This window comes from Stegostoma tigrinum, chromosome 10 (assembly GCF_030684315.1).
Source record: "Stegostoma tigrinum isolate sSteTig4 chromosome 10, sSteTig4.hap1, whole genome shotgun sequence".
Lineage (NCBI taxonomy): Eukaryota > Metazoa > Chordata > Chondrichthyes > Orectolobiformes > Stegostomatidae > Stegostoma > Stegostoma tigrinum.
This window is the reverse complement of record NC_081363.1, coordinates 79,946,272-79,959,811: the sequence shown is the minus strand read 5'-3', so window position 1 is coordinate 79,959,811 and position 13,540 is coordinate 79,946,272. Positions and strand designations below refer to the sequence as shown.

The 13,540-nt window shown below is 49.0% G+C and overlaps 1 protein-coding gene across 4 annotated transcripts in view; it reads right to left on the bottom strand.

Annotated features, from left to right (window-relative positions):
• LOC125455801 (mitogen-activated protein kinase-binding protein 1) overlaps positions 1–13,320 on the bottom strand; it is a 169,999-nt gene extending 156,679 nt beyond the window's left edge. For 3 of the 4 annotated variants that reach the window (XM_059649300.1, XM_059649303.1, XM_059649301.1), the window contains exon 1: positions 13,045–13,320. In XM_059649300.1, the coding sequence (XP_059505283.1) occupies positions 13,045–13,161 (117 nt within the window). In that variant the 5' untranslated portion in view covers positions 13,162–13,320. Of the gene's footprint in view, positions 1–10,606; positions 10,679–13,044 lie in introns of those variants that run through there. The other variant, XM_059649302.1, reaches the window with a different exon arrangement.
• Positions 13,321–13,540: the final 220 nt, after the last annotated feature.

The following is a 13,540-nucleotide window of genomic DNA, read 5'->3' as shown; positions in this document are numbered from 1 at the left end:
AGGGAAGACATATTTCAGGCATACAGGGCATTGGTGTGACTGTGAGTGGCATTGGGCGCCTTACTTAGGAACAGATGTAAATGTCAAAGTTCAAAGATTTACCAAACTAATCCCTGGAATGGGCAGGTTGTGTGATGAGGAATGGGAGGACAGACTATGCCTGTATCTGTTGGAGTTTAGAGCAGTAAAAGGCAACTTGGTTGAAATCTGCAAGATCTTAAGGGATCTTGACAGCCGAACAAAGGCGCTTCCTCTTGTAGGAGAATCTAGAACAACTTTAAACACAATTTAAAAGCAAAGGGCCACCCATTGATAATGAAGATCAAAAAAAAGAGGGTCACAAGTCTTTGTAACTCTGAGCAGCAGAGTCTTTGAATTTGATTTTAAGGCTAAGGAGTGAAAAGTGAAATGAACACAGGGCAACACTTCGCACAGGAAGTTTTATTTTAAAAGGTGCCATCACACCGTGGTGTCTCATGCCAAAGACAGTCTGCTTCTATAGTATTCTCATCATCGAGATACGGGAAGTCTGGACTTGACCATTTCACTGGCTGTAGGGGACACGGTGGCCCAGTGAATGCCCTAAAGACACAGCTTCAAAATCTCTACCACAGCAGCTGGAAGAGTTTAAATTCAATTCACTAATAAACCTTCAATTGAAAGTAAGGCATGGGAAGCACAAAACTATCACTGATTGTCGATAATGTCTCTAGAGTAGTAATCCAAAGCCTCAGGCTAATGGATCTGGGGGCATGGGGTAAAAATCCCACCCAGATAGGTAGCAAAATCTGAATTTAATAAAGTATGGAATTAAAAGCTGGCTAATCGGTGATCGTGGCCATAAACATCGATCTGGTTCACTCATAACCTTTGGGGAAGGAAATCTTCCATCCTTACCTGGTCTGGTCGACATGGGACTCCAGACCTACAGCAATGTGGTGGATTCTTAACCACCCTCGGGAATGGCCAAAAAAGCCACTTGATCCAAGCAAGGGATGGGAAACAAAATGATGCCCTTTCCACTGAAACCCACATCCCATGAAAGCGTTTTTTTTTAGAAATGGATTGAGAAATGAAAACCTCAGCCATTGGTACTTAAAACAGACGATTTATACATTTTCTGAAACAACATACACGATGTCCAATGAAACAATGTGCCTTCATTTTACAGGTGTTATAAATCTACGGCACATTTAAGGATATTTTGGGACTATGGGCCATTCAGCCAGGTGTATATATTTGTATCCTTTCTCTAGATGTGAGCATGGAAGGTTTGGAGAAAATGCAACCGATGGTACGTCCAAACCACAGATAGCTGACAAAATGCACAAGCCAGGAGTGTGATGGAATACTCCCCACTTGCCTGGATGACAGCAGCCCCAACAACTCTCAAGAAGCTCGACACCATCCAGGACAGAGCAGCCCCTGCTTGACTGGCACCGCATCCACAAGCATCCACTCCCTCCACCACCAATGCTCTGTGTGCTATCTACAAGATGCTCTTCAATTAATCACCAAACCTCCTTCACCAACACAATCTAAAACTGCATTTAGAACAACAAATGCATGAGAACACCACTGCCAGCAAGTTGCCCTCCAAACCACAGGCAACCCTGATGTGGACTATTACCTGTACTCCCTCCGTGTCGCTGGTTCCAAAGCCTGGAACTCCCTTCCTAACAAATTTGCGCCCGTCCCCAAAATCCAAAGATCATGGAGGTTCAAGAAGGCAGCTCACCACCACCACCTTTTCCAGGGCACCTAGGAATGGGTGATAAATGCTGACCCAGCCAATGACTCCCACGCCCTGAGATGGAATTTAAAAAATACACATCCACACTGGACACGATTTTCACCTGCACCAGGAATGATGGACCAACAACACAGTCTGTGTCTCAGTAAGGAATGACAAATTCTCAACCCTGTGTCTAAGTTCATCTAAGCTGCAAGTTAGCTCCAGTATAATATTCCAATACAAGAGGGCGTTCAGCCGGTGGTGCTGCAGATAACATCACAGTACCTCGTGCAAATCGGGTCCAATCAGCGAGAGGAATTGGATATAACAGGAAGACAGGGAGGTGTTATGGAGGTGAGATTTCTCTCCTTTTTCAGGGGGTCGTGAATATGGAACGTTCTTCTCCAGGCAGAGGTGGGAGAAGTTTTGTGGGATAACTTTAAGGCAGAGTCAGATTGATTGCTGACAGACAAGGCACTGGAAGGGAGGGGTGGGCAGGCAGGAATGTGGAGCTGGGGCCACAGCCCGGATGAGTTGTGATCTTATCGAATGGCAGAACAGGCTCGAGGGGGCTGAATGGCCTGCAGCCACTCCTTGCGTCAGGATTGGCGCCCCTCAGCACACCTAGCCCATGGGAGGATACTTCGTTAGCAAGGGGCATTGACTGGGTACCTACCACAGGGAATTGGCGCTGAGGTGAATAGCATAGATCCATCCTGTGGAGAGTGAGGAACGCTACAAGATGGGAGGATGGAGCAGAAGCATTTGTGGAGAGGGTCCGAAGAAGAGGGGGAGGTCTGTGGGAATCATGAACTCAGGCACGAAGCAGCAAGAATGGGCAGTTCCTGTGCTGTAAACACTTTGTAAAATTGCTACTCGGCCATCCCTGGGACTGAAACTGAGCAGGCCCCCTCTGCACTAATCCCCACCTCTTCAGCGCCTTTATGATATTGGGGTCCAAACACTCCCAACTTCATAAAAGGAAGCTAAAATAATTTCAGAGATAGTAGGAACTGCAGCTGCTGGAGAATCTTAGATAACAAGGGTCTAAGCCCGAAACATCAGCCTTCCTGCTCCTCTGACGCTGCTTGGCCTGCTGTGTTCATCCAGCTCTATACCTTGTTATCTAAAATAATTTCACCTGGGCTATTTTGGCCAGTCCAAATCCACTAATGCGGAAGTTGGTATCCTTCCCACATTCAATCAATCCACATCCTCAACCAGCCCACAGGTGTCCAGTCCTGCATATTTTCCCTGGATGGACAGAGCTTGTGAGGTTAATATGGGGATATTGGAGGAAGAGGATGTCCCTTCACTCAGTCACTGGTGTTACCATGGAAACTGAGGATCACGGGCCTACAGAAACCCATGAGCGAGATCAGCCCAGCAAGGAACTCAGTGAGGGGAAAAGCAAGAGGGAGATTAACCAGACAACACTCAAACGTAGGAAACCCACGGGCTGCTTCCAGTGAATAATGCACCCCGTCAGGATTGGCAGCAGACCAATCAAGTGGCACGTCATCAAACCTCACGTAGCTTACTAAAGGCATGTGACATCATTGGGTGCCCGAAGCAGTGCCTGACTGACCTGAGAAAGCAGAACACACTGGCCTGGGTAGCGAGGGTCGTAAACACAGCAGTCATCGAACCGAAAGTGAAAACAGAAACAGTGGAGAAGGAGAGGTAGGGAAAACACAGTCCTGAAGAAATCATACTTCATTATTCTTCTTTTGTTCACAGATTAAGGGTATCGCTGGCCAGGCCAGCATTTATTGCCCATCCCAAGTAGCTCAGAGGGCAGTTAACAGTCAACCACATTGCTGCGGGTCTGGAGTCACGTGTAGACCAGACCAGGTAAGGATGGACGCTTCCTTCCCTCAAAGGCATTCGTGAACTAGATGGGCTTTACCTGACAATGAATTCAGAGTCATCATTAGATTCTTACTTCCAGATATTCTACTGAATCCAAATTCCACCACCTACCATAAGCAGGATTTGAACCCGGGTCCCCGGAACACTGTCTGGGTCTCTGAGTTAACAGCCCAGCGATAATACCACTAGGCCATTGCCTCCCCATGCAAGATAGACTGCAGACAGTCACCAAAGATTCTTACACAGGACCTTCCAAACTCACAACCACTTTCACTTAGAAGGACAAGGGCAACAGACACATGGGAACACCACAAGTTCCCCTGCTCACCATCCTGATTTTTGGAAATATTTCACCGTTCCTTCATTGCCACCTGATCAAAATCCTGGAATTCCCTCCCTAAGGGCATTGTGGGTCTACTTATAGCACGTGGACTGCAGTGGTTCAAGAAGGCAGGCCACCACCACCTTCTCAAGGGGCAACTAGGGACGGGGCAATAAATGCTGGGCCCGGCCAGCAATGCCCACATCCCCACCAAAGAATAAACAAACTAAGTAAAACTCTATCTTTCTCTCACCAGATTCTGTCAGACCTGCTGAGTTTCTCCAGCAATTTCTATTTTCATTTCAAAGTTGCAGTGTCTGCAGTACTTCCCTTTTATTTAAGCAGACAGAGCACTGGGTGTTAAAGAGAGGTCAAGAGAAAGAAAGGGATAGACAGGACAAATAACCAAGGAGGGATTAAGAATGAGGGAAAGGCAGAGAATAAGAGAAGTAAAGACCAAGGGACCCCAAGAGTCAGCGGGTCAGACACAGGAAGAGAGAATGAGAAAGAGAGTGACACAGGGACAGAATGAGAGAGAGAATGAGACCGATACAGATAGGCAGGTAAAAGCGAAACAAGGAACAGAGAAGCAGAAGCTTTGAAACAAATGGACAAGAGTGCATCAGTTCAGTTGCTTGACTTAATGACCGAGACTGCGCGTGTTCTGGGCGGTTCATTCTGATTCTGCACTGAAGAGATTTAATCATATGAGCCACTCTCAGATCTCACCCTCCCCTGCAGCATTCTTGGGAACTGAACCACATTATATTGAGCCTTGGAGTGGTTATTACAGCAGATTTAATAGAATGTGCTTTATTCTGTGCCTCACCTGGGAGAAAGAGTTTAACGACAGCATCAAAGGAAGAAGGGTAACACTTGCAGTCCCCCAGACTAAATAAAGAGTACTTGAAAATAGACAGCGAAGCTAAATTATTTCCTCTGTGTCAGTCCAAATTTGCACAGTGCATGTGCAAATGTAACCTAATTATTATATTCAACAAGCAGCAAATCAGAGACTTTCACAACAAGCAAACTTGACATAACAAGTGTTAATATCAAAACACAAAGTACTAAAGATACCGATGATACAAAACAAAAACAGGAACTACTGGCAACACAGAGCAGCTCCCTCAGGACAGCAGGAAAATTGGCATGGAACATGGGATTCTCATGACGGGTCTACACCTGAAACATGCTTTTCTCTCCTCGCACATGTCCCCTGCCTGTGTGTCACACGTTTCCTGATGGTACACAACAGCAACTTGCATTTCTAAAGCACCTTTAAAACAGCTAAACACCCAAATGTGCTTCACAGGACTGATCAAACAAATATTGACGCTGGTCCAAACAGAGGAGACATAAGTACAGGTGACCGAACATGTAATCATTGTGGTAGGTGTAACATTTGTCTTAAAGAGGAGATGAGCACAGAAGCAGAAAATTGTAGAGGGGGTGCTCTAGTGTTTAGAACAGAGATCAGAGTGGGGGTGGACTCGTTGGGGGGCAGGCACTAGAGGTAAGTTGGTAAATAACCTAAAATCGCCTGATAAAAATCAACATTTAGGCTGCTTAAGAGGAGGCTGTTAATTGCTTGGCAAGTAGAATCTGATTGGTAGATGCATTGCCATGCAGAATGCACCACTTAATGATGATTGACAGTTAACTGTCAGGCTTTAAACTTTAAAGCTGGCAAGTTGACTTTGATTAGCCAAGACTTTGCCCTGAGAAATGAACCAGTTAACATTTGTGACCTATTTTGTGGAGGTTAAAAAAATATATTACAAGTACACTTTTTCTCTCTGTCTGCAAAGTCATGCATTTAAGTGTCAATCCTCATTAACTGGTGCAATTTCCTATACACCCTGACCAGAGATCCCTTGCCATCTAACAAGCGCTCTCCTCACATTCGGCATAAATGTTTTTTTTTGCACTGAAATTGGAGCTCTTGCAAATTGTCCTGACAAGTGCAAGACAAAAAGTTTTAATGAAAAGTGTTTGTTTTTATTAAGCAATACTCGCGTACTGTACTGCCCAACGGCTAAATGTACATAGCCCAAGCTTGCCGCGACATAACCTATTTTTAGTTCCATCACAGCGATTTCGGCACATCAAGGTAGCCTGAATTGGAGGCCAAGGGAGGACAGGGAGCTCTGTGAGAATTAAGTAGTGAGGATTCGCTGCTGAGACTTCAGCAACAATTTAAATTTGATGCTAGCCAGGCAAGAACTCCAAAGATCAAGAAAATCAGAAGCTAACGGGAGGCTTTTGCAGCATGGATTATGGGCAGGGGATAGGACAGGGGGTTTGCCTTTCAAACACATTCCCTGCTGCGATGGACGGACAACTATCTAGCAGCAAACCTGCAATGAGAGGAGAGGTACAGTCAGGGTGCTGGGGAGAGGGGTTACTCAGTGACAGTGTGAGGGAGCTGGATTAACACCAGGAGAAATACAGTCAGTAACACAGGGTGCTGGGGAGAGGGGTTACTGAGTGACAGTGTGAAGGAGCTGGATTAACATTGGGAGAGATACAGTCAGTAACACAGGGTGCTGGGGGAGAGGGGTTACTCAGTGACAGTGTGAGGGAGCTGGATTAATATCAGCAGAGATACAGTCAGTAACACAGGGTGCTGGGGGAGAGGGGTTACTGAGTGACAGTGTGGAGGAGCTGGATTAACACTGGGAGAGATACAGTCAGTAACACAGGGTGCTGGGGGAGAGAGGTTACTCAGTGACAGTGTGGGGGAGCTGGATTAACACTGGGAGAGATACAGTCAGTAACACAGGGTGCTGGGGGAGAGGGGTTACTCAGTGACAGTGTGAGGGAGCTGGATTAATATCAGCAGAGATACAGTCAGTAACACAGGGTGCTGGGGGAGAGGGGTTACTGAGTGACAGTGTGGAGGAGCTGGGTTAGCATCAGGAGAGATACAGTCAGTAACACAGGGTGCTGGGGAAGAGCTGAGTTAACATAAATTGAACTATTAATCTGATGCCTCAGGGACTGTCCAGCCTCTCTCATTAGAAGTTTTCCATCTAGATTTCCCAATAACTACCAAAGTGTGCAAATTAAATAGAAACACCAAACAAAGATATATTATAACAGAAGGAGGGAGAGATAGCAATTAATTAATCTGGCTTCGTCATTTACTTTCGAATCACGCTCTGAGTTGATAGAGTGTTTGTGTCAGTTTTCGGAAGAATACTGATTTAAGGGAGTCCTGTACTCACAATGTGACTTGTAGAATTGTCATCAGACTTAACCTGATGAGAAGTCACAGGTTTGAAACTTTACCTGGTTCACCCTTCACCTGATGCTGCCAGGTTTCCTCTGCAATCCAAGGACAGCCTCATTTAATTTCAGTTTTCTCATGGTGGACTACTTAGGTTTTGCTCTAATCTTTGTAGTCTCACTCTGGGATGTTGCGAGTCACTGTGTATCAATTAGTCACACAAACGGGTGGCCTCAGCAAAGCTTAATTTGTAATATGTACCCCTTCGGCTACAAATTCCATAGCTCTTGCTCAAAGTAATATCCTGCAGTTTATTCAGCAAATGTTCAACTTAATAAGCCTGAAGGGACCATGTAAGCAGTTACTCAGAATTTATTTCACAATGTTACTCAGGAGAAAATGGAAGCATTTCCTACTGGCTCACTAACCGGTTCAACAATAGGGGGATTTTTAAAGATTGAACAAAGAAAATCTGATACATTTCTTGGCTAACGCCCACACTCTATGCTAGGTTCAGTGCTGGATAGTGGTTGAAGTACTGATAATATTACAGGACGCCTGTCACAAATTAAGGCCCCTAGCCTGAGGTTCCCTTCACTCTTTTAATTTTTCCCCAAATGGAGAAAAGTTGAAAAACAGCAGTCATTCTCCAGCGTCGAAATTTACAACTGACCTGCAAAAAAATTCTCATGGTGAGAACGTTCGGATGTCTAGTCGGCCTTCCCTCAGTCTAACACCTTCATCCAAAGTCCACTCTTGCCCTTATCCAAAAATATCCAAAAACTTACAGAATTATGGCCACTATTCCCAAAATTCACAATTCGCTGAACAACAAAATGTCTGGGACAAACCGGGAACACATCTGACTGCGAACAACAGGGCTTAGGAGTGCACCTGGAGTTTCCAAACATCGAACGCTACGTTTTTGCAGTCGGAAACCACAGCAGTGCTAAAGTGTCTGATAATGGCACTGTTTCCTTTGTATTGTAGCTCATAGCAGGATGGAGAACTTCCTAATTAGAATCCCTACAGTGTAGAAGCGGGCCAGTACAACCCTCTGAACAGCATCCCACCCCAATCCCATAATCCTGCAACGGTTAATCCACATCCCTGGGCATTACGGGCAATTTAGCACGGCCAATCCACCTAACCTGCACATCTTTGGACTGTGGGAGGAAACCGGAGCATCCGGAGGAAACCCACGCAGACATGGGGAGAATGTGCAGACTGCACACAGACAGGCACCTGAGGGTGGAATCGAAACTGGATCCCTGGCGCTGTGAGGCAACAGTGCTAAGCACTGAGCCACTATTGACTTAATGGACTATAATTTACAAGGCTGTGGACCAAGTGCTGAGAAACGGGATTTGAGTTAAAAAATGTGATTGGTGACCAGCATGGAGACGATGGGATGTGCGACAGCTTTCCTTACTACAATACCCTATCAGCTGAAACAGTGTTTGAGGTCCTCGTATATGGTGGCTCTATGAGGGAACTGGCTGCCAGGACATGGGAAGTGCTCATTATCCAGAGTCCCTCCATCATGGGAGATGAAATATTCAGCTGACTAGGTGTGAAATGTGAGTCAACATTTGAGGATGGGTGGGGGGGTGGTGGTGGTGAGCAGTTGTATGGCATTGGAGAGGTCGGAAGTGGCTTCTGAATTTGGTGCGGAGTTCTCGAGGTAACTGCAGTAAATGTAGACTAGGTACTTCTGCAGAAATCTGTTTGGTTTTGGCAAGGTGGTGATTGAGATTAACACTTTCCATCTCGTCAGCATTCTCCTCCGAGCACCAGAGAGTGGCTGATCTCTGAGGTGTGCAGCCACTGTCAGGTATATTGTAAACAACACAGAAGTTATAACAGGGGCTTGCCTGGCCCCAGTCTGGATTTGGAAAGCATCTGTTTCAGATCACAGATAGTTGAACCCTCATCCAGACGGCAGAGAAAAAAATGCACTCATTCAAAACCTGTTTTTAAATAGTTTAACGTGTTTTTCATTTTCACCACCATTTAAAAACTGCTTTGTCCTGCCAGATGATTCAAAATAGGGTCCAATGCAACATTCAACTACATAGACCAAGGGGGGAAAAAAGCTCCAATTTGTTTACCACCTCCTAGTCTTACAAAGATTCCTTGTAAGATTAGTCATTTTGAAATCCAGTGTGTGCTATTATTTAGACAAATAAAACAAACACTCAGGGCATGATACACTCTCACAAGCATGCTGTGAGGTTAATGTTCTGTTTTAGTGATCTTGCTTCTAAGATGGATATTCTGCAGAACAACACTGAACATGTCCTTAAAATATGTACGGGGCATCAGCAATGACGTGAACAGGCAGGACCTCCATTCAATTATTCTTTGCAGAAACAGCATTGCCCTAAGGTTGCAATTAAGTATCAACTTTAGTTGTGTTTGGAGTGGACCTCGAGCCCACAACTCCAAACCAACATCCAATTTGTCCCAGGTTAATTTCCTAGCCCATGTTGCAAATTGACTTCCAGTTTGTGTTGCAGGTCAACTCTGCAGAAGGTTAGCAGCTGCACTGCAATTGGCTTTCATGCCAATGGAAGAGGAGGGAAGAATTGAGCCATTCCTGGTTGACTCTACATAAAAGAAACCTGCCTGAAACTGGATATCTCCAGGAGTTCTCATGTACCTCCATGTATGGTGAAGATGAGCAAGCTTTCTTATACATTGTTCACTCACGGGATGTGGGTGTCTTTGGCTTGGCCAGTGTTTACCACCCAACCCTAACTGCTCCACTTTGCTGTGCGTCTGGAGTCACGTGCAGTCTAGACCAGGTAAGGATGGCATGTTTCCTTCCCTCGTGAACTAACTGGGTTTTTAATGACAATCAGCTACAGCTTATTACCGATTTTTTTCAGTGCATTCGTTTTTCACCATTGGCTGTGGTGGGTTCAAACCCCTGGACCCAGAACATTGGCCTGGGGCTGCGAATTAGTAGCCGTGACATGACCAGGAGTGCCACCATGTCCACACCTCCCCACCTCACAATGGTCCACATCATTAGTATCTCCTCCTCGGGTCCTTGGAAAGAAGAACATGCTGGATTGTCCGATACATGGTTTCCTTACGGATATCACTGGGATTTTAGAAAGCTGGGCTTTAATTTGCACAACGTGCGGATCACGGAGCTGCATCAGGCTGCTGGCAATGATGAGGCACCCAGGGAAATCATTGGCTTGCACAACCAATATTCCACAATGATGCACTGCTGGGGTTGGCGGGGGGAGCGCAGTGAGGATGAAGAGCGGGGAAGGGAGAGGTTTATTCACAAAGCAGATCAGCAGCAGCGAAGGCCAGCCAGGTAGGTATTTACCATGATACAGACAGTGCCAGTCTTAAACTTCTATCTCACATGGGTCTCCTGCTCACCGTGAAAACTTTCACTGAATGAACGTGGGGGCAACAGACTGACCTGCCTGCATTCAGCAGCAGTGTAAATTGAGGTGACGAATTTCACGCTTGCACACTGTCTGATGATATAGCATCGTCATGTTACGCCTGTTTGACCAATTCATGAACCAGAGTGACCTCCATTGGAGACGCCTCAGATATATCAGTAACAAGCATGTTCCCACTGCCTGCAGCAGCTCTCTCCATTGAAACCAGAAACCAGTATCATCAGGTTTATCTGCGAAATAACATCGAGCACACAGGACACAATGAAGAGATCTGAAACCCAGACAGGTGGTGCACAGTAATGGCATCAAGATCCGCGATTTCCACAACGGGTACGAACTGAGACCGTAGGCACACTGACCACTTGGGACAGGGGCCGGGTGAGCGCTGACCACACAAGACATTGGCAGGGACAGCACTGACCACTCAGGACATTGGCAGGGAGAGCACTGGCCACGCAGGACAGACCCAGAACACTGGCTGACCACTCCAAACACAGCTAAAATGTTTGCTGACGGCTTGGTCAGGGCTAGAATACACACTGACCCACTCCAGACAGGGGCTGGGAATACACAATGACCGACTCCGGAGTGGGGCTGGGATACACATGGACCCACACCAGACAGGGCGGGAATACACACCGACTCACTCCGGACAGGGGCTGGGATACACACTGACCCACTCTGGACAGGGGATGGGAATACACACCGACCCACTCCGGACAGGGGTTGGGATACACACTGACCCACTCTGTACAGGGGATGGGAATACATACCGACCCACTCCGGACAGGGGCTGGGATACACACTGACCCACTCTGGACAGGGGCTGGGAATACACACCTACTACTCCGGACAGGGGCGGGAATAAACAACGATCCACTCCGGACAGGCGCTGGGATACGCACCGACCCACTCCGGACAGGGGTAGGAATACACACTGACCCACTCCGGACAGGGCGGGAATACACACCGACCCACTCCGGAAAAGGGGCTGGAATACACACCGACCTACTCCGGACAGGGCGGGAATACACACCAACCCACTCTGGACAGGGGCTGGGAATACACACCGACCCACTACGGACAGGGGCGGGAATACACACCTACTACTCCGGACAGGGGCTGGGAATACACACCAACCCACTCTGGACAGGGGCTGGGATACACACCGACCCACTCCGGAAAAGGGGCTGGAATACACACTGACCCACTCTGGAAAAGGGGCTGGAATACACACCGACCCACTCCGGACAGGAGCTGGGATACACACTGACCCACTCTGGACAGGGACTGGGAATACACACTGACCCACTCAGGACGGAGCAGGAATACATACCAACCCACTCCGGAAAAGGGGCTAGAATACCCACCGTCCCACTCCGGAAAAGGGGCTGGAATACCCACCGTCCCACTCCGGACAGGGGCTGGGTTAAACACCGACCCACACCGGATAAGAGGCTGGAATACACACCCACCCACTCCGGACAGGGGCTGGAATACACATTGACTCACTCTGGACAGGCGCTGGGAATACACACCGACCCACTCCAGACAGGGGCAGGAATACACATTGACCCACTCCGGACAGGGCTGGAATACACATTGACTCACTCCGGACAGGCGCTGGGAATACACACCGACCCACTCCAGACAGGGGCAGGAATATACACTGACTCACTCCGGACAGGGGCTGGAATACACACCGACCCACTCCGGACAGGGGCGGGGCTACACACTGACCCACTCTGGACAGGGGCGGGAATTCACACTGACTCCCTCCGGAGAGGGGCTGGAATACACACCGACCCACTCTGGACAGGGGCGGGAATTCACACCGACCCACTCTGGACAGGGGTGGGAATTCACACTGACTCCCTCCGGACATGGGCTGGGATACACACTGACCCACTCCAGACAGGGCTGGGATACACAAGGGATGGAGAGAGCTGCGGAGAAAGATGCCAGGTGGGCGCGGAGCAAGTGGGCAACATCCAAAGAGGGATAAGCCCGGGATGGAAGGATAAGCCGGGGATGGAGGGTGGTGGGGGTACAGGTACAGGTCATGTCCCCCCTCTGAAAGCCCCCCCCCAGGGAGGGAAAAGGCACATTCGCCCCTACCCCCACACACACACCACACCCCCTCCACCCCCCACTCCCTGCGGCGGTCTGTGTGTGTCGACCGCAGCGCACAGGTTTGGCAGAGCACTACCCCCAGCGCCCACCTCCCCGTCTCCCAAAGCCCACCCGGAGCGTGTGTCTGTCTCTCCCTCTCCCGGACACCTCGCCAAGTGCTGCAGCAGCTCACCATCGGTGCGGGCAAGAGCTGGGGGTGCTGGCCGTGCAAAGGCCGGGAGGGATGTACGCCAGGATTCCCCGCCTTCCCCCCGCACCCAAACCCTCAAACCCCGAGGGGCAGAGTGACAGCGAGGCGGGGGACTCCCGGGACACTCACCTTGTCGGCGATCTGCCCGCCTGCTGTTCGCTGTTTGCTCCTCCGCAGCTTGAGGGACGGGGAGCGGAGCAGCTTCTTGATCCTGGTGGTGAGGTTGGCCGTCCCCAGCTCAGCCATGGCTGTCTCAGCCCTTTTCCTTCTCCTGCTCCCTCGGCCGGCCACCTACCTCCGGGCAGCGCAACCCCCCACCACCTCCCCAGCCGGGATCACCGAGCCCCTGCCGCTGTCTCTGCCCGTCTCTCCAGCAGCATTTTCCCCGGGACGCTCCGGCTGAGAGCCTCCCCCGCACCCCGGCACAGACAATCACCTCCCCCCACTCCGCCTCCCCCCAACAGCCGTACCCAGCGATCAGAGCCCGCAAGTACCGCCCCGACCCCCTCCCCCCCACCCCCACCACCCCCCCCCCACCCCCGCAAACCTTCCCACCGAAATCACCCGGGCCGATCAGCTCCCACTAAAGCCCCCACCCCCTCCTCTATGCGATCGCTGTGCGGAT